This window comes from Rhodamnia argentea, chromosome 10 (genome assembly GCF_020921035.1).
Source record: "Rhodamnia argentea isolate NSW1041297 chromosome 10, ASM2092103v1, whole genome shotgun sequence".
NCBI classification, from domain to species: Eukaryota; Viridiplantae; Streptophyta; class Magnoliopsida; order Myrtales; family Myrtaceae; genus Rhodamnia; species Rhodamnia argentea.
In genome coordinates, this window is record NC_063159.1 from 10469496 (window position 1) to 10494221 (window position 24726).

The 24726-nt window shown below is 38.1% G+C and overlaps 1 protein-coding gene across 2 annotated transcripts; it reads left to right on the top strand.

The window, feature by feature from the left end:
- LOC115742807 (uncharacterized protein At3g06530) lies at positions 1-24289 on the top strand. 2 transcript variants are annotated; one of them, XM_030677300.2, is made up of 39 exons: positions 1-352; positions 451-664; positions 762-857; positions 940-1057; positions 1165-1338; positions 1731-1901; positions 2496-2551; positions 2633-2722; positions 2795-2940; positions 3053-3135; positions 3229-3357; positions 3466-3540; positions 5156-5324; positions 5847-5986; positions 6121-6210; positions 6806-6986; positions 7221-7318; positions 8332-8484; positions 8603-8759; positions 10788-10921; positions 11251-11332; positions 13060-13228; positions 13353-13428; positions 13516-13686; positions 13782-13847; positions 14876-14980; positions 17101-17190; positions 18367-18569; positions 18696-18894; positions 18994-19176; positions 19368-19463; positions 19555-19622; positions 19696-20044; positions 20508-20720; positions 20862-21539; positions 21621-22027; positions 22677-22935; positions 23125-23295; positions 23783-24289. In XM_030677300.2, exons 1-39 carry the CDS (start codon positions 193-195, stop codon positions 24011-24013), a joined length of 6450 nt encoding a protein of 2149 aa, XP_030533160.1. In that variant the 5' UTR covers positions 1-192; the 3' UTR covers positions 24014-24289. The 2 variants fall into 2 exon arrangements, with proteins under 2 accessions (XP_030533160.1, XP_048141869.1); XM_048285912.1 differs by lacking the exons at positions 1-352; positions 451-664; positions 762-857 and having other exon boundaries at positions 1253-1338.
- The last annotated feature ends 437 nt before the right edge of the window (positions 24290-24726 follow it).

Consider the following 24726-nt stretch of genomic DNA (forward strand, 5'->3'; position numbering starts at 1 on the left):
TTATCTTTATACTTCATAGTTTGAGGTATCATAAACCCTAGTGATGAACACTGGGCGATGACCGACACCGACATCAAAGTGTCCGAGCTGAACCGAAACCTCTCCTTCGCTCTTTGCTAACTCAGGCCAAACCACTCGAAGTCTGGCCTCATTCCTCGTACTTTGGCGGCTCGAATTCTGCTGAGAACGACAATGGCTGCTTCACTGTCCTCCCAGCTACAAGCGATCAAGTCCTACGTACAAGCTGATTCGGAGCCGCTCAAGAGGCCTTTCACTCGCCCTTCCGTTCTATTCAATCCCAAAGAGGCCTCGGATATCGACATCGACACCATACATGACATAGCTCTCTCTGGTTCGTCCAGTCACCTTAAATTATTGGTTTGCGGTCGAGATTTCTGACTGACGGTTGGAAGATTACGCTAATTGGAACGCGTTTGGTTGGTTTTCCAGGTCTCGAGGTTCTTGTAAATACCGACCAACGGTTTGGGAACTACAAGAATGATTTGTTTAGCCACAAGAGTAAAGAGCTGGACAGAGAGTTGATGAACCCTGAGGAGAATGAACGAATAAACGTGTCTATCACTTCATTCCTGCGGCTGCTTTCCAGTTATCTTCAGCTGGTTTCGTCCCTTAGAACGCTTGAGTATTTGATACGAAGATATAAGTACGCACGGGTGACCTGATGCTTGCTTGATCATGTTGGGAATTTATTCTCCCTGTTGTGTTTATGTGCTGTGTTTGCTCTGTGCTTCGCTTTGTAGGATACACGTGTATAATATGGAGGAATTGATACTTTGCGCATTGCCATACCACGACACCCATGCATTTGTCCGAATAGTGCAGCTGCTTAATTTGGGGTAGGTCAATAGATGCTCTCAAATGTTTATACAGGCAAGTAAAGTCTCGCAATTTGGATTCATATGTCTCTATGGTATTTAGGAATACGAAATGGAAATTCCTGGAAGGTGTTAAAGTCTCCGGTGCACCTCCACCAAGGCAGGTTGTAGTGCAGCAGTGTATAAGAGACATGGGTATTCTCGAGGTTTTGTGCAATTATGTAAGTTGTTTTATTCCTATCGAAACATGTGGACCCATGGTTCCAAGCATATAAACTCAGCACTATCTCTGGTGATGTTGCAATCATATCGCTGGTTCTAATTGCAGGCATCTCCCGCCAAAAAGCATCATCCTTCAAGCATTGTAGTGAACTTTTGCACTGCAGTTGTGATCGAGGCCGTGGGTTCTCTTGCAGCTGTTGAGAGCGATGTTGTGAAAAGGATTCTCCCGTTTGTGATTTCTGGAATTCAGCCTGGCATGAAAGGCGGTTCAGAACACAAGGTAACACTAGAGTTAAATAAAGCATTTGCAGGTGACATACTTTTTTTTGAATAAATAAAACGTCAGTGCAAAATGGCACCAAAGGGGTGCCAACCAACACCACACATTATTAGCAGGTATAACATATATTGTCATTAAGGTCTATTAGAAACTGATGATGAGGAAGTTCTGTGGTTAATGGGGCTTCTGTGCATAGAGGAGATTTTAGTCCAGCCTGGTGATAGGAAGCATCTTTTTGTAGATTGATGTTCTTGGAGATGCAAATGACTTTTATCTGTGACTTGATTAATTAGACATGAATCTCCTTTTTTATTTTATTTTTTTGGTTTTCGGTTTAGATAAAATGCGGTTAATTTGCAAGTTAAAAAACTTTTTCTCCCCCCGCTCCACAGGCCAGTGCCCTGATGATCGTTAGCTTACTGGCAAAAAAAGCTGCTTTGTCTCCAAAACTTGTGAAGAGTTTGATTCGATCAATTGCCGACATAGCTAGAGAGGAGGTAAAAGATGCTATGGGGCTACAATGGGTTCGGTTATCATTTATGGCTCTAATCAATCTTCTTCAGGTATTATTTACTTTCACAATGATGATGTACTCTTACTTATATCCGTTTTAATTCCATCCGTTCCCCTGCTTTCATCTACACCAATATGTGCATATTTTCACTTCAATCGATTGTTTGGGATGTTATGAATTGATTAGTTAACATGTAGGTTAACCGTATTCTGAAACACAGAAAAAATCATTAGCTTATCAAATTATCTATCGAGCCATGAAAATTCAACAAAAGACAGAAAGAAATCTGCTATCTGTTTTACGTCAAGCACTACGTGGAGTAACTCCCGATATAGCAGTAGAAGCAAGACGTGATTAAGTGACAAAGATGCATGACTGTCATTGCTGATTCCCCTCTACCTTTTACACACCTTCTTAGACTGCTACCTGGAAAGAAAAAAGAGGGAAAAAACCAACAATAGGTAATGTTTGCATAGTTGGTCTTGGCAAGGGGGCACGATTGTTGTGTTGCATGTGATGAACACTGTACATGCAATCGTGGTTATGTCTCAATTGTATGTTCGATTATGTTTAATACTTCATCTTGCTTCCTACTATGCTTGCTGGTGTCATTGCTCTCGCTTAATAATATGTTACTCAACAGTCACAGTCTGTGGATGTGTTTCCGAAGAAAGCACTGGAGATTGTGAAGGAGATAAGGTACTCATTTGATCTTTCTTTCATTGCAGAAGTGCTTCCATTGACATTAATCTTAGATCTGTTTGGAATTTTCTTTTGAAGGGATATTACGGGGATTCTATCACAATTATCCAGAGAGTTCAACATAGATAAATTTCTTGTCTTGTTTTTGGAGTCTCTGCTCGAGTACAGGTATTAAAACCATTCCAAGTTTCTGTTTATCTCTTTTATGCTGCTTTACTCAACCCATAATGATTTTGGCAGTTTCTCAGACGCTTCCTGCTGTTCCCTACTGGTATCCATAGTTGAGACAGTTCCTCTAGGCAATGTGGTTGATTGTTTTGTATCCAAGGTCCTCTTTTCATGCCTGAAGTTATCCCAGAAAAATGACAGTTCTCCATCAGAAATAGGTGATCTCCTGTGATGTTCAGGACTTCGTCACTCCGTTGTTCTTTGTCGCCATTCTTTGTTTTAACAAGTTATTGCAGTATGTTTTACGGGCACTACAAAAACACTTTGTAGGAGTTTGGGCCAAAAAAATCTTGGTTGTCATTTTGAAGAGTTATCCATCTGAGCTGCATGATTCCATCAGAAAGTTCCTCGAGGTCTGTGCTTAAATTCCCTTTTCTGCATTTTTTTTTTTTACAGCACTTTGTCCTTTCGTATTTTACATATCTCTCTCTTTTTTCTTTTTATAGAATACAAGACTGCATCAGGGAAAACAGAAGTCGATATCTGAGGTTTTGTCTAAAGTGTTAGATGGGAATTTGAGTTCGTCTGTGCCTATGTTGGATTCAAAAATCTGGTTTTCCTTGTACCATCCTAAGGTAATTTTTGGCCGAAAGCTAAGGTTTCGAAATTGTTTCCTGGAGATATGTGCTGACAGTTAATATTATCTTTCGATGCTATCCTCATTCTTATAAAACTGTTTCCAGGTTGAGGTCCGATGCGCTGCATTGTCTAGTTTGAATGTTTCTGGCATCCTAAAAGCTGATAGTATCAATTCACAGGTAGTAATTATTGAAAATTCTTTATGGGCATATCATGTTTACTTTTCTGGCAAAGAGAAATTTGCTTCATTGTCCTGTGTTAATGAACATCATCACTGGCTGGAAAGAAATAATTAGAAAGAGTAGGTGCCTGTTTCTGATTTCCCTCCAGGTCCACTATGTGAATTACGGAAAGATGTCGTGGTCTTCCCTTTAACTGGTTTACATGAATTGAATGTTCTACAGGGATACATTTGTACACTAGTAGGCGTAAATATTTTTATTTTTCTGCAACTCAAGTTGTCAATCCAAAGATATTTGAAAAAATGGCTAGTGGGAATATTTTCTTTTTTGGCTTGATAAGTTTATACATCTCAATCTGGTAATTGTCTTGGATTAACTCTCTCTCTCTCTCTCTCTCTCTCTCTCTCTCTCTCTCTCATTTGTAAGTCTTTCAGAATTTTCAATTAGATTGGAATATTTTTAATTGATTGCTGTTAGAGATATACTGTCATGCTTTGAAGGCCATTCACTTTTAGTACTTCTGAATGTTGTAGAGCTTTCAAAGCTGTTCAATTTTTTTGTTTGTGCTTGCTACGGCTTTTCTGCAGTTGCTACAGTGGTGAGATGGGGTGCTTTGGCTTTCCAAGGCATTTTTATTTAAAAATTTCATTAATATATTTTCAAAGAAGGGAATTTGAAATAATCACTAATAACATTATTATGTTGATTTTATAATAATATTTATAATAACAATATCAACATGATCATCATTATCAGTATTATCAATGGTGAAAAATGGTATACTGCAAAAATTTCTAATAATAAACGTTGGTAACAACTCTACAACAATGCGATAGGTCTTTTCCGCCATTTTGATAGCCACAGCAATTTCGCAGCAGCTTTTCCAAGCACTTCGTAGTCTCAGCACAACACCTTTAAAAGATGTGTTGCTGAATGCATGTGCTTGGAGACAGCGCAGCGCAACACAACACAACCACAACAGAGCTACAATTGCACCCAACAGACTCTCAGTCTTCTATGCATGGACCTTTCGCAGTACCTCAACAGAAAATGATAGTTTAGGGTTGCTCAGCTTTCGCCTACTTGCCAATTTCTCCATTTACTCATCTTCCATTTCTCATTTTGCAAATGTTGTACATGTTTGCACCCCCTGCTATACTTGAGAATTCATATTTCAGCCACTATATGGAGGTAATCTTGGCTTTTGATAGGTAACTGAAGAAAAGTAGAAATGATTACATATCTTTCAGCATTATAAAACATGATTTTATTGGCTTCATAAGTTGCACTGTTGTATGCAACATAGATCCTCACGAATTTAGTTTGTTCCCAGTAATTTTTGGCAAATTACTTTCTGCATAAATCAATGAAATAGTTTCATTGAGTTTCCAGGTCAGAGAATATTCTTCTTGGTTCAGGTTGCTTTCCTATAGATGACATGCATCTTTATAGGGAAGTGCTTTGTCTGGATAATTTTTTGGTGGAGCCGATTGGAGAAAGCAATTCTATGTGATCTGTGATTTTTGGTGCTTGGTATTGCAAAAGGAGCTGCACACTGAAAATATGATTTTGTCTTTGACTAAAAATGTTTTTTTCTCACTCCATTATGCAGGGTTTTGAAACAATTCAAGATGCTATTTCGCGCCAGCTGCATGATAATGACTTATCTATTGTTCAAGCAGCTCTATTACTTAATGAATTGCCAAATGTGGTAAATCGGACTGATCTTCTTCAAGCATTGTGTTCTATAACACGGAGATGCATAGGAATTCTTGTATCGAGTAAGTATGGAGAAAAAACAACTACTTATCAGATTCAGGGCCTTTCTAGTTGGTTTCATGTCTGTATTTGCTGGGAATTGTTTATCTACGACCTTCATTTGTTGGATTTGGAGGTACATGAAGCTCATCATTTCCAAGTATTACTCTGATCCTGTGTCAGTAGCTTGTGCACATTTAGTTTCATTATCCAGATGTTGGAGAGTAGGATTTTGGTGCTTGGTAAAAAATCTCTAATCTTCCCTTTTATCTGGTTGCTATGGAAATAATCACACGGGAGAACAGCAACTTTCTAGCTGATAAAGAGTCCCCAGATGTTTCTTCTGGTGTCTTGGGTTTCTTTTTTTAAAGTATATTTGGCAGCCAAAATATTGGTGCTTGACAGGCACCGTTTAGGTCAGGATCATCACCCCACCAAAAGGAGAAGTCTAGTTCTATCACCCATGGGCCAAATGGACTGCATTAGTGGTATAGAATATAAAGTGCTCAATTTTGATGCTTGACAGTCTCCGTTTCCGCCTGCAGGCTCAGTAAATAACAGTGCCTTAGCTGGTGATATTGTTATCCTATGTTTGAAGCACTTGATAACTATGTGTGATGGTTCACTGGATTCGGCAAAGGAATTGGCTGCATTGATGTTCCCCTTGCTCCTTATCACGCCCAAGGTTTTCATCTTTATTATTTATCAATTGATCAATAGTCCTTGTCATATTTATGTTTCATCTTGTATTTAATAGTTTGATTCTTACTCCTTGTGAGTAGATATGTATTGCCTCTCTCAATATATTACGAATTGCAGACACAGATGTACAATTTGAGGGTTTTGGAATTAGCGAAGGAAGTGAAGTGGCCCTTGTATCAAAATCTACCCAGCCTACCCAGCTCAGAGGTGGCACATCGTCAATTGCAATTTTTCCTTTTGGTCTGGATTGATGTAGTTTTGGGTTTTTCATGGAAGATACATGACTTGATTGATGGGTATGCATAGTTCATGCATTAGGTCTAAAAGTATTGCACACTTGCCAATAACCTTTTCATTGGATGACTGTCTTTATATGGTTGAGATGAGTTTAATCATGAGAAAAGGACATATTTGCCATGCAAGAATATCTTGACTAAAGATAACACTTTAAGACTAGCAAGACATGCATCCGCATTTGGGCACGCTCTTGCATGTATGTTCCCCTCGTGCTAATGGGCATGAGCTAAGCATAGTTCTACATTTTCTCCCGTATGAATGTAAACGTAGCCTGGGGAGAGGTTTTAAACTATAAGTTTGTAATTACAGCATTGATTAATAGGGATGGCCTGAAAGGACAATGTCCATCACTAACTTATGGTGGCAGTAAAAAAAGGTTATACAGATAGACCGGAGAGGAGGGATTTGTTACAGCTGCAAATGGTGAGAGGGGAGGGAGCACATGATTGTTATTGGTCTTCTTGGGAGATGTGGCTATTAAAACGTGCATTTTTTAAAAATGCAGAAATTGGAAGCTGGAAGCATATCTTCTGCAAATCTGAGGATGGTCGATAGTTTGGCAGATTTATTCTCAAAACAACCTCAAGAATTTTTGCCGTTCCTTGTCCAAAATAGTAATGATTTCATGATGTCAAAAACACTTTTCTTTTTGGTTCTCTTGCAGTCAATTGAGATGAAAAGGAAAGGTATGTATCACCGGTATTATGGAGATAAATTTCTAAATTCTACTTATGACACTGTGTATGTTATATTGTTCGTTTGAGCGAATTCTTTGTTCCTTCTATTGTTTGTGAACATTTTTTATAATAAAATGTTGAACTAGGTCTTGATGTGATATTGGAGATTGTCTATAATCTACTTATGGTGGAAATGTGTCACTGTAGTTAAGTAGTTGACTTTGTAATTTTGGTGCATGTCAGATGGGAACCGAGTTTTGGACCTCTTGGAAGCTTGTTTACCAGTTCTGAAAAGTAATTGGGAAGCTTTTAAATCCTCCAAAGGCCTGCATCTAGGAGAGGTAGAAGTGACTATTTTGCATTATTGTTCAATATTTTATCGTTATTATAGTTATAACCTCCAACAAATGTTCTCATCTTATCCTAAACGTTGGAATACACCTCAATTGTGAATTCATTGTACATTGCCCTATAACTATAATGTTTACCTGCAAGCTGACATGGTTATATCTGCACTTCACATCAATGTCGTGTTCACATTCTTTTTTGTTGGAGCAATTCTAGAGCCAAGAATATTTTAATGTTCCTTTTTGGGAATTGTACCACTTAAATTTCTTTTGAAAAAGCATTAATATCTGTCAGCAGTCACTTGTTTCAAGCTGAAATTACTTCCTTTCACTGACATGTCAACTCAGTTAAAGTTTTCCATATGTTCTTCTAATGCGAGAAAAGTCGTAAATGCCCTGAGATGTTAATGCAAGAGTTTGATTGTGTTGAAGTACCCTGATATGATCAACCAAGAGTTTGATTGTGTTGACATGACAATGAGTACAATAGTTCTGGTTTGCACTGATAGAAATGAAAATTTTTGTGTGTCAAACAATGCTTTAGTAGCATTATAATATTTCTATTTCCAGTCATGGGACGTAAGCACACCATAATAAACAAACCATTTCCAGGGTTCTTTGAAATGAGTTGGAAGGTTGGGCAACGATGCAATGGGAACCATAAATGGGGAGTGTGTTTAGGATTGAGATTCAGCAATGTTCTAAGTAATATTGTTTTGTGCTGTAGAATTTCCGACAACTTAGGCAGTTGTAGTTCACGTTATGGGCATTGCCAATTGTTTCATGGAATCAGTGGTGGGAATGTGAGTTTGGGTTCTCAAATGAGATCTATCCCACGGGCTGATATGATCTGGCAATTTTCAGCATCTTTTACTGATTAGGTTCCTCAAAAGTACCCTGAAAAGATGTTGAGGGAATTCTGCACAGTAGATAAGATAATGATACTTAATGATGGAACCTATCTTGACATTTCTTTTGACAAACACTTGTAACTCATGAATTGACAGGACAACGTGGAAATATGGAGAAGAGATTGCATAGGATTCCTGGATCAGCTTTTTGATGTCAATATAGAAGAAATGAATGGAAAGATCTTAATATGTATATTTTGGAGAATGCTGGAGGCGTTTATTTCAGTAGTTCCTACTGACCTCTTTTCGGTTGGTAACTACATATTTCTTATGTTTATTGTTTTCCTCAGGTCATGCGGGTTTCTATATTTGAACAGTTTAATTTGTTAGTGGCTAGCAATGATTATCATGAGTTGTTTCCTGGCAGCATGAAGGTGTACAATGGGTTGGCAAGCTTCGGGAGATATTTGTCCTACTTGCAGATTCAAATCAGAGACAGGTGCTCAGGGAGCATCTCCATTACCTCGTCACAAATTGCAAGATTTGTGCAGCCACTTTTCTGTCTCAGTTTTTCACAGAAGAAGGTTTTGTTTGTGCCTTTTCACTATTTTCTTAAGCTATTCATTCATAACATGGATGTTGCATTTTCATCTTTCTGCCATCTAGTCGATGCGTTATGTTATAGTGTTGATGGAGCTTTCTCTTAAGTTGATAACTCCACCTTAAATTGATGTACTTTTTTTTTTTTGGGTAAAAAAAATTGATATACTTTTAGACATTGAAATACTCTGCTACACTCATGAGCTAGGTGAGACCTAAAGAAAAAACCTACATGGGTGGCAAAAAAATGAGGTTATTGCAGTTGGTTGGAAATGCAACTATGTTTCTGGAATTTCTAAGTCAAACTTTTAATGTAAATGTTGGAGTCAAGGTCCTTTGATAAGTAAAAAAGAGTGGGCAGGGGTGAGCAACGTCGGCGATCCCATTGGGCATTACCTTTGGAATTCCACAACCACGATGGAATGTTCGATTTGATCCATAGTCACCGCCGTCCACCAGGGTACTAATGGGAGTAGAACTAGGTTTATGCTACACCATGTCATGTTTGAACCTACATGTAGACAAACCAAGGCGTCTGAGAATTTTGTCTAAATAGGTCAAAGACAAAATATATGGAGCATAATTTCTGTGACAATAGAAGTTCAAATGCCGTTTTAGTCTTTTGGAGACTCTAGATCTTGGATCTATTTGCCAAAATGATGGAGAAATCAATGAGATGTTGCTTACAAAGTACAAGCAAGATGAATGATGTGAAGAAACATTTACTGTTTCATGTGATTGTCAAAATGCCCACTTAATCTCATAGGAAAAGTCCGCGTGATGGCAATAGGGTATGTGAAGCTTTATGGCACATAATATTTGGTGTGGTGGGGGGAATCAACATGTCCACAAAATGAGTGAAGTAGAGGTACCTTAGATGTGCGGTACTCGAGAAAAGAAATGGGAAGTCTGACTCCAATTGAAGATACAATGAGAGAGTCATTTAAGGTGGTTTAGGTCTCATGTAATGAAGGCCTTAAAATATTTCAGTGGAGAGATGTGATTGGTTATAGAGAATTGAGTTGATGGGGCAGGGGAAGACCTATAAAGACATGGAAGAGACCATAAGAAAGTTATTGAGCACTTAATGGGATAACGCTTAGTTTGTTGCTGTTATTTTGTCGTTGGTAGCAATGATCGTGCCTGTTTCTATAAATTCTCTCTCTTCTTTGTTTTTTATTTATTAAATTGGCATTAAACTCCATTAATGCTGGTCAAGATGTGGAAGCTCAAGTTAGGATCTGTGGTGTTTCATGAATTAACCCTTTTGTGGTTTTTTTTTCCTTCCATTTGGCACGTTCTGCCTCTTTATCAAATTTATTATGTCCACCTACTCGCTAAAGTTATGGAGATAAAAGAACATAATCCGTGAAAGTCTTTACTCCGTCTATCTTTGCAACTACAATCAAAATTAACATGGTTTGGCCAAAAATACTGGAATACACTATTTCTTTAGAAATCATAATATGGAACATGCAGGCTTTGTTGTCTACCAATCTAGAGTGTTAAATTCAATGCTTGTTACACTAATGTTAAAATGCCCGTCTTTGTTCTATAGAATGTATCATTAAAATGAGTTATTTCTAATCTAGGAATATGGTCGAGAATCATAGGTCTGTTTTTACATACAAATGAAGTGTTTAAGCCGTGCTTCAAATGTATTAATACCCATGTGGTCTTAAATACCAATGAATAATCATTTTTACTGCTAATGGACATCCAAAAAAAGTCTACTCCTGTTGTACCACATCCTTGACTAGTAGCTTTTCTGTGTTCCTATTTTCTTTCCGCCTATCAGAGCTATCCAACAGTGAAATTTTGGGTTTGATTCTCAATAGTCAGTGTGACATGGGTAACAATGGTCTTTGCTAGATATCAGATTTAGTACTCGGTCATAAGATGTTTTGCCACACGAAAGTACAAAACTATGTCTGGAGAAAATGTATGCGTCCATCTATAAAGTTGCATGGTAGGTTCATTTGCATGTCTTTATGCTGTTCATTACACTGCAGGTTATCCGGTTGCAGTTCAAGTTGAAAGTCTCCTCTGTTTTGCCCATCTTTGTGGTCAAGCAGAGGATGCATTGTCATTGCAACTTCTAGGCAAATTTCCGTCACTTCTTGTTCCATTGGCCAGTGAGAGCCAGGTAGCTTTCTCTGTCTTTTGAGTGTTTTTAAGTACTGTTGCCAATATTTTTTTACCCGCACAATAAGAATATGCAGCAAGTATCGGCGCAAACAGTGGGTAATGAAAGCTAGGAATCGAATGAGATGAGATTCCCCATATTCTCCTCTTTCCAACTTTTATTTTCATTTTCAATTTTAGATATGTCTGAGATTTCATGAAATAGACTTACCTCTGTTTCTAAGTCTCCGCTAGGTTTTAGAATATGCTCCAAGAGAGATTTCTGGTCTTAAAAGAGCCGAAATTGGGACTATTTATTCATGTCATTAATTTGTTGTCTCCCTCTTGCAGGATATAAGGATTGCTGCGATGAACTGCATTGAGGGACTATACACATTATGCTCTCGTGTTGACTTGTCTGGGAAGAAAAATGGTATAGACCTTTAACATGAACACTAAAAACTATGCTCTATCTCATGAACAATAGAATGAAAACACGTGCTTAAATGTGCACACAAGCACACACACTTCTACGCTTTGTTTTTTTTCCGGATAAGTATATGAAAAATGTAAGAACTTTCCTTACCAAAAAAAAAATGTAAGAACTTGTATCGGAACTACAATCAAGTCCTAAAACTTTAGGTTGCAGAATCTAGTACTAAAACCTGTAAAAATTGTGCAACCAAGTCTCTCCATCAAATCCAATTCTCAATGAAGGAAAAATCTTTTGTGGCACTTTTTAGTGGTTTCTCTTTTGTATTGTGCAACTCTTAGGACATTTCTATGGCAACAAGTAAGTGCCACATCAACCTGATAGCAAATTAAAAAGAAATAGAGTGATTGCCTAATTTTTCCAATTTCTTTGTTTCCCTCTTCTATTTTCTTTTTTTTTCTACTCACTCCTCCTCTTCCATGGGTGGCTGGAAGGCGACCGCCACCCATTGTCGCCTCCTCCAACTGTCTAGACAAGCCTCCATCCATTGTCACCACCGCCAATTCTAATGCCAAAGAGACACTGTCTCTCTCATAGTCAAATGTTGTTCCTTAACCATTCTTCCTCGACCTTCACACACCCAGCACGAGAAATCAATTTGAACCAGTCTTACTTTAGAAACTTCCAAATGATGACATTTCTCTTGATATCGAGCCATAGTCCTGAAGAGCTCGCTGCATTTGGGGAATTTGAAGGGAACATATTGTGTGTGGTGGATAGCTATTTTTGCAGCTCCTTGTGATAGCCCGGGTGGGTACCTAAACTCGTCATTGACGGTGGTTTACCTTCTCAAGCTCATTTCTACTAGATGAATTACCGGAACTCACGGCAATTGCACAGTTCCTCCTATTTTGAAGAAAGTTCCTTTTTCCTATGTTATTTTTCTTGACATATTACGCAGAATCAAGCCAAGTATCGCCCCAAAAAGTTTCCATAGCAATCTAATAGGTACTTCGGCAAGATGACAAAGTTGCTCAATACGTACAAAGGGGATTTGATTGTTAGGGTTTTGCTCTTTTGATTTCCAACATTTCGTAGGAGTGGTTGCCATTGACGGTGTTTAGGGTTTTGTGATGTACTTTATATGTTCAACCTTCTGCATACGAATCTAGAATGGGTGAGAAGGGTAGTGTTAGTGGTGAAAATGATGGTGGTGGATGGAGATGTGTTGATGATGGCTAGCAGCAGTGGCAGGTGGCGGCAGCCCTGCCCCCTCTTTTCAATTGGATCGAGGAAGGAGGAGGAGGAGGAGGGGGGGGGGAGGGGAGGGGAGGGGAAGGGGAAGGGGAAATGGAAAATGGGGGAGGGAAACAAAAAGAATTGAAAATTTAGGGATTTCTCTATCTGTTTTTAGGTATCTATCAGGCCGATGTGGCATCTATTTGCCACCACATTAGTGCCAACTGCGACAAAAAAAAAAATGCTTAAAAGGAATGAGAAAACAATAATAAAAGAATATTAGCATTTTCAGTCACCTAGAAATTACAACCTAATTAGAGACTTGATCGTGCATATTTTACTAGTTTTAGGACTTGTTTGCACTATTTGAAAGTTGAGGTTTGATTGCACTTTGGGTCTCGGGACTTTTGGTGCGCTTGTTCCTCTTTTCTTTATGGAGAAGTTGCATGCTTTAGTTTTATTTGCGGCGCCTCGTAATGAAATTTCAGGGACCATTGCCATTTGGAGTCGGTTCCTTGAGGAGCTCTTGGGTTTGATAATTCAGCACAAAAGGCTTATCCTGTCAGACAGGAAGTTCCTTGCTTCATTTTTGTCAGCTTTGCTTGGCCCATTGGGCATTGTTGACCAACTGTTGGTGCCACAGGATGTAGGAAATAGGTAATTGCAATTCCTTAATATACAGCTCTTGATGTCATTCTTGCCCTTCAGTGAAGTACTATAAATTCAAATTCTATCTATTCTTTTTCTGGAAGGCTACGTTAGCTTTGATATAATCTTTCAGGTTAACTCAATCTACCAAAAAAGAGATCCTCGATTTCATTTTGGAGTCTGCTTTGCAGCTCTCATCGCATGGGAAGGTTTGATCTGCTTCACATGTTATCTTGCTTTCTTTAAAATGGATATTTTTTAAGAGGAGTAATTGGCTTGTTTGTTGTTTTTGACAGCTTGTCATACTGTCCTTGCTCAGAGGAATAGGGGAAGCACTCATGCAGGTTAAAGATGTTGAGCTCTTACTGTCTAAACTTCTGGAATCTCGTGACCGATATTACTTTGAGAGGGATAATTCATACCAGAGATTGTCAAAGGCTGATGTTGAAATCCTATGCCTTCTACTGGTACTAATACTTTTACGTGATCTTTTGTCTTTATTTCTTTATCCATCTATTTTTTAGGTAATTAACCATAGAATTGTGTCATATGCTTGCATCAGAGCTGTACCATGTCCTCTACAGCCGGAATTCGCAATTTTGAGGATCATCTATTGAAGGCTTTGCATGTAAGATGATGTTCGGGCTTGTGATGTATACATCTCTTCTAACATTTAAATTTTTAAGACTTTTCAAAGTTGAATTATGAGGTCAATTTTTTTCAATAGATCACATCTTTAGCTGTTTATATTTCTCTTTAACCTGATTAAGTTTAAAATTAGTCATTTATTCTTTCATGCACATAAGTTTACTTTTTTGCTGGTTAGAAGACTTATTTATTCTGTGATGATTAGTGAAACTTGAGAAATTACTGACAGCCTTTCGCTCATTAGATGTCATTTGTGGGGGAACCACTTTCATATTCTAATAAAATGTCATGCGCCTCAATAGAAGTCCTCTCTTATTATCGGTAGTGCCATGTGAAGGTAGATGGAGTTAATTACGGGGAAGTACATGTCCCTGCAATAGGCATATACGTTTTGGTTAGAAATTGATAGTCAACTTAATTTCATGCATTTTCACATTTGTAATGACATTCATTCCTTGAAAGAGCATGCTCAATGACATAAAAAGATTCGTATAGCTAACCCTCATTTCTAGTTTAAAGCTTAGTTAGTTGTTCTAGACAATTTGTATCCGCATCATGCCCAGGTAGATTTATTACTCTCTTGTACCTTACAGTAATATCCGTGAGGCTTAGATGTTATTGATGGATAAGATGAAGAGTATGGATTTTAATTTCAACTCTTGGTTAGGTTGACAGTGCAAGATGTTCATGTGCATGTTTGAAGCCAACTGGACTTTAATAATTCATTACTTGGAATTTATCACTTTCATGCAAACAAGCTAATTAGGGAATTTCTTGTATTGTGATGCTAATCCTTAATAGTTCTCTGTACCATTATACCAAATCAAATGAGGACATAGACTGGAATAGGCATAATGCAAGACAAACTGTGGAGTGGTTATTCCACTACTCTTTAGGCCCTATTCTATTTTCAAAAGTTGTTCGATCTTTATCCTTTGACCAAAAATATAGTTAAGATATCGAAACCATCCCTTAAGTGCTGATGAACTTGCTTTGGGTCCTATGCAGTTTGAAGGGTCTTTTGCTGAAGATACTGCAGTTGTGCTGCCTTGTATAGCTGTTCTAAGTAAGCTGAATAGTCGGATTTATGGTGGATTGACCATGGAAATGCAGGTTTGTTACCTTCTCTCTCTTCATTATTAGATTGGGAGAGGTCATTTATTTAAAGTGCTTCTCATGTGGAGGTCACTTTTTAGTATGTGGCCTAACAATGGATTAATGGACTTTTTAAGTGCTTCGATATCTAAGTTACTGGTTTCATTTGTATTTTGTTTGTTTCTGCTGCTAAGCTGCATTTGCCCTACATTATTTGCTCATAACATGCTTTGGGTTGATCACATCAAACGCTTTGGCTTTAAAATCCCTAATCAGATGTCTACTCATTTTATCCAAATTCAATAGAATCAGATGTCCTAAGTTGCCTTTGATGTTTCCTTCAGAAGGCAATGCCTGTTGGAAATTTCAAATTGACTGCCCCCGATCTGTCATTGCTGCTAGGTTTATGATGCCTTTTCTATGTATTGTAGGGAAATTACCAAAAAAAAATCTCTCAGTTTCATTTGAATATTATTTAAATACTTCTGTTTTCAAAAATATGTATTTACACTCTTACTTCAGCAAAATTGTGCATTTATTTACAATTTGTCCATTTCCTTTTCCAAAAATACACTCACCAACAAAACCCACATGATTTGCAGTGATGCGTCCAGCTCCCATCAATCACTCTCTCTCTCGGCCATGACATCTTCTTCGTTTCTTCTTTGCACAACACCATCACAGTTTGTCGCAGCTCATCTGTCAACCCAGCTGGTGACTACAAGATGCCACGCCTCTCTCTCTCTCTCTGGCGGCCATGCCGCTAGCTCAGAGCAGAAAGGGCTTGGTCACAGGGCCACATTGCACGGCCATGAGAGAGAGAGAGAGAGAGAGCTGAGAGCTGAGATGTTGTGGGAGGGGTATGTGGTTGGCAGTTAGGTGTTTTGGATCTTTGTTTGTAAGAGGGGTACTTTAGTCATTCTAGTGGAGCTGTGTTGTGTAACTTGTATTTTAGATAACAGATATATGTAAGTAATATCTAGGTGGAAACTCGGGCATGTTTTTGGTATTTGGCCTATATTATAATTTGAAATTTTGGGCCACAGAAAAATTTCGCACTACTTTGTGGTAGATATGAGAGGTTTCGATTTAATTGTGATTTTCTAAAGGGGTGGTCCTCCTTAGTTTTCTCACATATAAGACAAGCTTCTGCATTCTTGTCTTTGACTGTCCTGGTGTTGCTTTTTTTTTTTGTTTGGCCTGGCTGATGGTGCTTGTTAGCCATTAGCTATTATATCAACGTTTTTTTATGCAAAGCTTGCGGTGTGATCCATAGAATTATGTAGTGTCAATTTTTGCAAGCAATGCTGTTATCCGTAGAAATATATAGGTATAGGTGCTCATACTTTTCCTCTTCAATATTCAATTTTTAACATGTATGATAGGCGTTGAATATAGGAGATTTTGAAATTAATATTGTTTGTACTTTAAATTAATGTATTTTGACGGAATTTTTAACGTATAATTAGATTTACACTCTTCACTTTTGGTATGTTAGGAAAATTCAGTTTCATACAGTTTATTTGGAACGTTAGAAACAGTCTTTTGTGCATAATCTTTTATATGGGCGACTTCTTTTTGAACCCGTATAGGGCGGTACCCCCTTGGTACCTTCTGACTGAAATGTAATTCATCATTCAAATATATGTATATAATAGAAGAAGGTTTTTCTTTTTGTGCTTTGTTACCAAATTTACCCTTACATTTATACTATTTAAGATTGAGATAATATATATAGGAGTAAAAGAGGCAAATTGGATGGTTAGAATTCTTAAAACATAGGAGATCCTCTTCCTTTTATATAACAAGTACAGACAGCCCACAAGTTGCCGAAAGTTTCTTTATGTCCCAGTATGAAAATATAAGTAAGTGCTTGCAAATTCTGTAGGTAAGCTACCGTTAACGTTTTAAGAAATGATGCCTGCACCTTGCAATCTTTTGGCAGAACTGTGTCAACTCATAGATATGGTGGTGGTTGTCCTTGGGAATCTAGTCATCATAAGGTCCATAAGTTCCTGTGTTTTATTCTTTCATTGAGATTTTGTTGAGTTCATCAATGACAGAAAATAGTGATTGGTATATTTTAATGGTCAATTTCATTTACTTAGATTCTCAATTTTTTTGGTTTTTCTTTGCAGGAGGCTCTCTTTTCTGTGCTTGTGGTATTATTTCGCAAAGGAAATAGTGATATCCAAATTGCAACTAAGGAGGCCCTTTTACGCTTAGATGTGCGCTCTCTCTCTCCTGTGTGATGTGTGTTCTCCATGTTATTTGGGTGAATCAAAATGATGCTCGTATATTTTGACTATTTTAATAGAATGGATGGGTGGCTTCTTGGAATAGATATGCAAGTTTGCAAGTATGAATAAGTTATGTTGTCGAGTAGTTTGTATTTTGTTAGGAGGATAAACCTAAATTTGGATATCTAAGATGTTTTATGTACGAACCTATACATGGAAATGACTCGCGAGAAGGTAAACTTATTGCCCTTCGTGTTTGCAAGATGCCAGAAATATATTGGTATCTCCATTTAAAGTTTCTGAGTGTAAAGCTTAGGAATAAGTACGATTTTATCACTGATTTTTGTTGTCTTCCGTATAAGCATCTGCTCGTTAGCATTTGTGGAGCATGCATTTGGCTGTGTGCATTGACCAGCACGTGAGTTGTCTGATGAACTATCAATGTAGGTACAACAATCTAGTCAGGCAAACCTAATACAATTATTTGTGTTACGAATGATATGTGAATTGAATGAACCTAAAAAAGAGACGGGATAATCAGTGCTTAAATGATTTATGTATCGTCCATTCAAATTTGATTTTTGGGTTGGACAGATTATTTGTTGAGAGGAAAATGGAAATCTGGCTGATGGGACAAGCACATAATAAAATGGAAAAAAAATTGCAAAATAGAAGGATTTGAACTACGGATATCATATTAGTTCCAATAAAGCAAGTTTTCTGTAAAACAGTTAGCTTCAATAATAAATATTTGGCAGAAACAAAAAGAGAATTTTTTTATTAATCTGTAAATCATGCTGTCTTTGATGTATCATTAAAATTCCAAGGATCAGTACACAACTTTTTTTTTAGAAAAAATTGGTGCAACACCATGCCAATATTCTGCTTCTGATGAAGAGTAACTAACTAGTTATATCAGTGTCTTTTAATTATCAGAATTCCGTTCACTTCTGCAATTTGCTTTTCCAGATGTTAGCTTGATTATACCATTTGAGTGTGCTTGGATATTTCCAACAACTTTGGTAAACCAGTTGAAATACCTGTTGTATTCTTTCTGTTTTGAATTCTGTGGATGTAATCGTTATGGATGGCGTTTCTTGGGAATCTCTTTCTACTTGTTTTGAGCAATGTGAACTTATATACATTTTTCTATGGGTGCTGCAGGTAGTTGGTTCTACTGTGTCTGAAATGCTTCTCTCTTTGTCCACATTTGAAGTTCCAATAACATCTCAGAAAAAGAAAAGGAGGTCAGCACGCTATGACATTCTGAAAAAGCATCGCGATGTCCTCAGTAAAGGCAAAAATGCATTCTCTTTCCTCATCTCCCTCCTTGATATTCTGCTTATGAAAAAAGACATAACAAACAGGTTTCAGCTCTTTTCCCTTTACTTGTAGACTTCTATTTGTGCATTACTCTTTGACCTTGTTCCCCTAGAATTCATATTTGTCCCTGCATATTTGTTGGACTAATGTATCCTACATAATCTCTGTAGGGAGAGTCTAATAAGTCCATTGTTTAAGCTTCTGGGCCACACATTTTCGGACGAATGGGTACATTTCATGGATGAGAGGTCCATTCAAGCTGCCTCTGGGATCTCTGAAGGTACGACTAGCTCAGCGTGTTACGTTCAGCAGAATCTGCTTTTGGTGCTGGAAGATATCTTATCGTCAGTTGGCGTTATTCAGTCTAAGGTTAGAACCTCTCTGGATTGGTATAAGATTTCAGGCTGGGATCAATTTTGTGGTAGTCGTGATGGTGTTTTCTTAATTGTTGCTATTTATTCGTGACAGGCTCAAATGCTTGGCAGCATTGACGTCGAGTTGTTGATCAGATGTGCTCATTCAGCTAAAGATGGAGTCACCCACAACCACATTCTCAAGCTCTTGTCCACAATTGCTAAACTCATCCCTGACAAAATTCTGGATCACATACAGGATATTCTGACTGTTGCGGGAGAATCAGCAATTACACAGGTTTGTTGATGTTTCATCTCAGTTGTATAGGCATTGCCTTTAGCTTCAATTCATATTGTGAAGGAAAAACATGTTGGGACATGTTGGGATGCTTGAGAGCTCCAATGGCTGATTTGTTAATAGATTTGCCTGTGATGATTTTTTTATTTTTGGCCCAGATTGGCTTGTCATGTAAATTTATCCATACGCAGGTTGACAGTAGTTCACTGCGTGTTTTTGAAGAGCTTATGTCTTCTCTCTTACCATGTTGGCTGTCTAAGACAAATGACATTGACCAATTGCTTCAGGTACCTTGTGGACTTGCACTTTGCGCATTTTCTGTGGCAGTCTTTTTTATATATGCTGTCAGTCTAGAGTCCTGATTTCTTTGGTTATCAGGTTTTTGTCAATATATTGCCTGAAGTTGCTGAAAAGAGGAGGCTGTCAATTGTTACTCATCTCATGAGGTACTATTGACAGGTTTTTTGGGTAGTTGCATGAGATTAATATAGGATTCATGGTAAACTTTGTTCTTCACAGGACCTTGGGAGAAAGAAGTCTGGCTTCTTTGCTTTTCCTTCTTTTCCAGTCATTAATCACCAGGAAAAGATTGACTGAGCTAGATAATAAAGCCTATACCTCGCCAGATTTTATGGCTATGATACAGATGGAGTGGGAGTATGCTTTTGCTGTGCATTTATGTGAGCATTATCCGTGCATGATGTGGCTGCCCTCTCTCGTAATTCTGCTTCGACGACTTGGAAGGGAAAGTTCGGGCACTTTTTGGCCTGTAGATTTGCTGCTTGTGATGCTTTTTATTTCACAAAAGTTGCAAGATCCGGAACTCGCTTTTGCTCTGGAGTCAAGGGATGATTTAGGGACTATTCAGGTAGTGATATGTTTCTTCTGATTTTTTTTTCCTCCCTGTGACTGTGATTTACGGTGCCCTGGCTTTCTCTTAATTATAATGGGCTTCTATGATTTGATATGTCTGCCATGTAATTTTCTTCAGTGACCTGGGTGTCATGAATAAAATTTGTACATTCATAAGTTTTACAAGCTAGAACATCTGCCGATGGAAAGAGGGTGTACTAACAGTAAATTATTAGAAAATGTGCCTTCAAGAAACTACTTTTCAATAAGCACCGCCAGATACTATGACCCTGGAAACGTTACCTATGCATGTTTTTGACTGAGTGCATGTTACTATTTCACTCTTTTGACTGAGCAAATATCCTCTCTGCTTTGTCCTATTGTTTGTTGAAACTTGCCAAAATGGCACATGAACTAGCACTTGTAAACATCTCTATGACATATAGACAACTAGATGAAAATTTACTTTGACTTTACAGGGAACGCTAGAGGAACTTATGGAGCAGGTTGTTTACTTATGGCAGCTTGTTGATACTAAGAAGGAAATAGCAGCTCCTGCCTTCATCAGAGAAGGCATAAAGTATCATCTGAATTCTGTCATAATAACTACTACAACTGCGATGATTCCTTCATCGTACTTTAAGGGCATGATTAAATTGCTTGATAATGCAGACCACAGCGTGAAAAGGAAGGTAATTGTCACTCCTTACAAATGGCACATTTTGTTTAATAAAGTGATGCAGTTTCCAGTATGACATTGATATGCAGCGACATTTTCCTTATAATTAATTTCCTGTATCTGGTATTTTGATTAACTAACTACTGTTGTGCAGGCTCTTGTGCTATTCTCCAAAAGTATGAAGCATCTAGGCTCAACTCCATCAAAACGAAAGGAGAAAAGAGAATTTTATTTAAATTTGACAAGTAGTTGGCTTCACCTTGATGAGGGTGCACTTGAAGCTCTTAACAAGATGTGTTTGGACATTATTCAGTTACTTGATGCATCAGTGGGAGATTCCAACACATCCTTGAAACTTGCAGCAGTTTCAGCCATGGAAGTTTTGGCCAACCGATTTCCTTCGAATTATTCAATTTTCAACCATTTCCTTGCATCTGTCGTCAGAAATATAAAGTCACCAGATGCCACAGTATCTTCCAGCTGCCTTCGTACTGCAGGTACTTTAATCAATGTGCTTGGGGCAAAGGCACTGATTCATCTCCCCAGCATGATGGAGAATGTTATGAGGACCTTGGACAACATCTCAAGTTTTAATGCAGAAAGAAAAGTTGGTGATGATGCTTCTAATAGATCATTGAGACCTAGTGATCTCTTGCTTTCAATTCTCATTCCTGTGGAGGCTGTTGTAGACAAGCTTGGTGGCTTCTTGAACCCATACCTTGAAAGTATTTGTAAATTTCTTGTTCTGCATCCTGATTTGGTATCAGGATCAGACATCAAGTTGAGAACAAAAGGTGAGACTGTTCGAAAGCTCATTGCGGAAAAAATACCTGTAAGTTTTCTTATCACACTTCGTGCTTAACCGTGGTTGTTTCCAGATAAGCCTCAGACAGTATAACTCTTTATTTTCCAGGTTCGCCTTGCTTTGCCGCCTTTGTTGAATCTGTACTCTGGTGCTGTTGTGGCGGGTGATTTCAGTTTGACAATAATATTTGAAATGCTTTCACACATGGTTGCTACAATGGATAGAACATCTGTTGCTGGTTATTACAAGAGAATCTTTGATCTATGCTTGAGCGCTCTTGATCTTCGACGTCAACGCCCTCTTTCGGTCAGGAATATCAGTGCAATCGAGAAAAGTGTAATCAATTCAATGATTTTGCTGACAATGAAGCTCACAGAAACGATGTTCAAGCCTCTTTTTATCCGGACTGTGGAATGGGCAGAGTTGGAAGTTGATGAAAGTGAAAATAGAGGCAGAAATCTGGATAGGGCGATATCAATGTATGGATTGGTAAATAAGCTTGCTGAAAATCATCGGTGAGTAACAGATAAATGTTCAATGGTATTTGTCCTGGTGAAAATTAACTTAAGATGGTAGCTGTGAATTTTTCACATTCAATTTGTTTCTTTAAGAAAGGGAGTCCTTGTTCCTCAAGAATGTTCGACTTGCTAAATAGTTAAGGCAGATAGGAATTGCAGTGCGTTGGTAAATCGGATAGTCCACCTGCTCAAAACCTATTATCGTTATTTTGTGATTGGGTTTGTGGGATAGAGGTTTGGAGTTCCGGTTAGAAAAATCCTGTAGGCACAGAGTAGAGCCAAACTGCTGCTCTTGTCCACTTAATAGCTGGTGGATAAGCACCTTTTCTCTTTCTTTCTTTTTAAGTAATTCTGAATGAGGTCTTTATTCTTCTAAGCTTTTCTAGAAGATTATAAGCCTTTCAGTAAATTCTTTTTAACTGTTTCTGAGATTTGATTATGTTCCTTTAGTATTTTGATTTTGACTTCCACAAGATTGCAGTTAAGAGGATATTGGCAAGGTATTTGGTGTTTTGAGATTTTAGGGGAACCAAATATTAGTTTGTTTTAAGTACACGAGAGTTTAGTGAAATCTAATGCAAACAGTTAATAAGTAATTCATTATGCTTTTTACAGTTCATTACTCAGATATGATTTTCATGTACAGATCCCTATTTGTCCCTTACTTTAAGTACTTGCTGGAGAGTAGTGTGCGCCATCTTGCCGATGCTGAGGAAGCTTCCTTGAGTTTGAAGCAAAAAAAGAAGAAATCCAAAATTTCCGAAACTGGAGTTAAGGTGAAAGAGGCAAACAGTGGGCTATCACTGCAGAAGTGGCAGATAAGGGCATTAGTCTTGTCAGCCCTGCACAAGTGTTTTCTTTATGATACTGGGTCTTTGAAGTTGCTCGACTCCTCAACTTTTCAGGTTTATTTTTATTCCATGAAGTATCTTATAGACATACATATTACCTTCCTATGTTATTCTATCTTTGAGATTGTAAGTTAGGGTGAGAGATAGTTGTGTTTCCCTTTCCAATTGGCATCTTGTTGTCTTGTACATCTTAGTGGGTTGCCACTTATGTCTACTGAGGATATGCTTCTCGGTTCTCCACAGGTTTTGCTGAAACCTATTGTATCTCAGCTTGGAGCTGAACCGCCACATTCGGTAGAAGACCACCCTGATGTACCGTCAGTGAAAGAAGTTGATGACTTAGTAGTTATTTGCACTGGTCAAATGGCTGTTACTGCTGGATCTGACCTTCTCTGGAAACCTTTGAATCATGAGGTGAGCCTTCGGAAAATATGTTGTCCTGGCTCTCTTTCTATATAAATGCATCTTGTGCTTGTTAAGCCTTGATAACTTACTGATTTGGACCAATTGCAGCATGTTTCTTTAACAACTCGGAATATTCAAGTTTTTGTTTTGATACGTAAGTGGTTTTAAGTTGTTAGGTACTAGAGAGAACACTTTTTTGTCGGGGAGATCATGGAGGCTTCTTTGTTTCGTTTACATGAATGTCGATTCCTCCAGCAGGATAGATGATAAGTACTTCTTAAATGGCTAGAATTTTATCCAAGTACAGGCTTGTCAGAGAAACTGCCTTCTCTGAAAGGCACAGTGCTCCATTATGCTCTATATATCTTCATATTTTAATTATGGTCCATGTGAAGAGTGAACACAATGAAGCAGTGTAGATGTTCATCTCTCTTCTGCACATCTGCAGTGGCTTATGCTTACGGGTTTGGTGTTCTCCAAAATATTTCTTTCCCAGGTACTGATGCAAACCAGAAGCGAGAAGGTCCGATCTCGTATTTTGGGCCTGAGAATCGTGAAGTATCTTCTCGAGAACCTGAAAGAGGAATATCTCATATTTCTGCCAGAAACAATACCTTTTCTAGGGGAATTGCTTGAAGATGTGGAGCCAACAGTTAAATCTCTTGCGCAAGAGATTTTGAAGGAGATGGAATCTATGAGTGGTGAAAGCCTTCGTCAATATCTATGATTATTGATCTTTTCACTTGATGGCAGCCTTTTCAAAGGCTAATGCATGTTGCTGTAGGCATGGTCTTTGAGCCAATGATTCAAAAAGATTGTAATGGATTAGGTTGTTAATATGTCAATATTCTGTTTATTACTCTAGCCCCTGCAATTTTGAAGGTCAGCAGGACTAACAGTTCAATGATGTTGGACAGTTCCCGTCTGCATGGCTGTTGTAGTTTGAAAAGATTGCAAGGGAAGTTCGTGATGCAGTGTTCCCTGTTTCACTATTTCATCTGCATACTATTACACCTTGCGTTTTTAGTGGGATATGTATTTCTCTGTGTAACAAAATTCTAATTTTTGTCTGGATCGGGATACCATATGGACTGATCAATCATGAGGATTGATAACGTGGAGTTCGAGTGAATTTTACATGGATCCCGTCATCTAATGGCTGTAGAATCATTTGTTAGTGAACTCGTGTATGCAGATTGGAAAGTCAAACATGAAATGGTAACGTTGACGGTATCAAAATGACAAAATAAGGAAAGACCGTTTGCATACACGCATCATGACAATAAGTACTCATAAATTCTGGCAATGGCTAATGGGCTCTGGTGTTCATTGATCTACCTAACCTACCTTAGCTGTCCGGTCTCGATCCTATTGATTGAACCATTATATCTGATTGGTTTTAGACAAATTAAGGCCTGGCTCATAGGCCGTTCAACGACG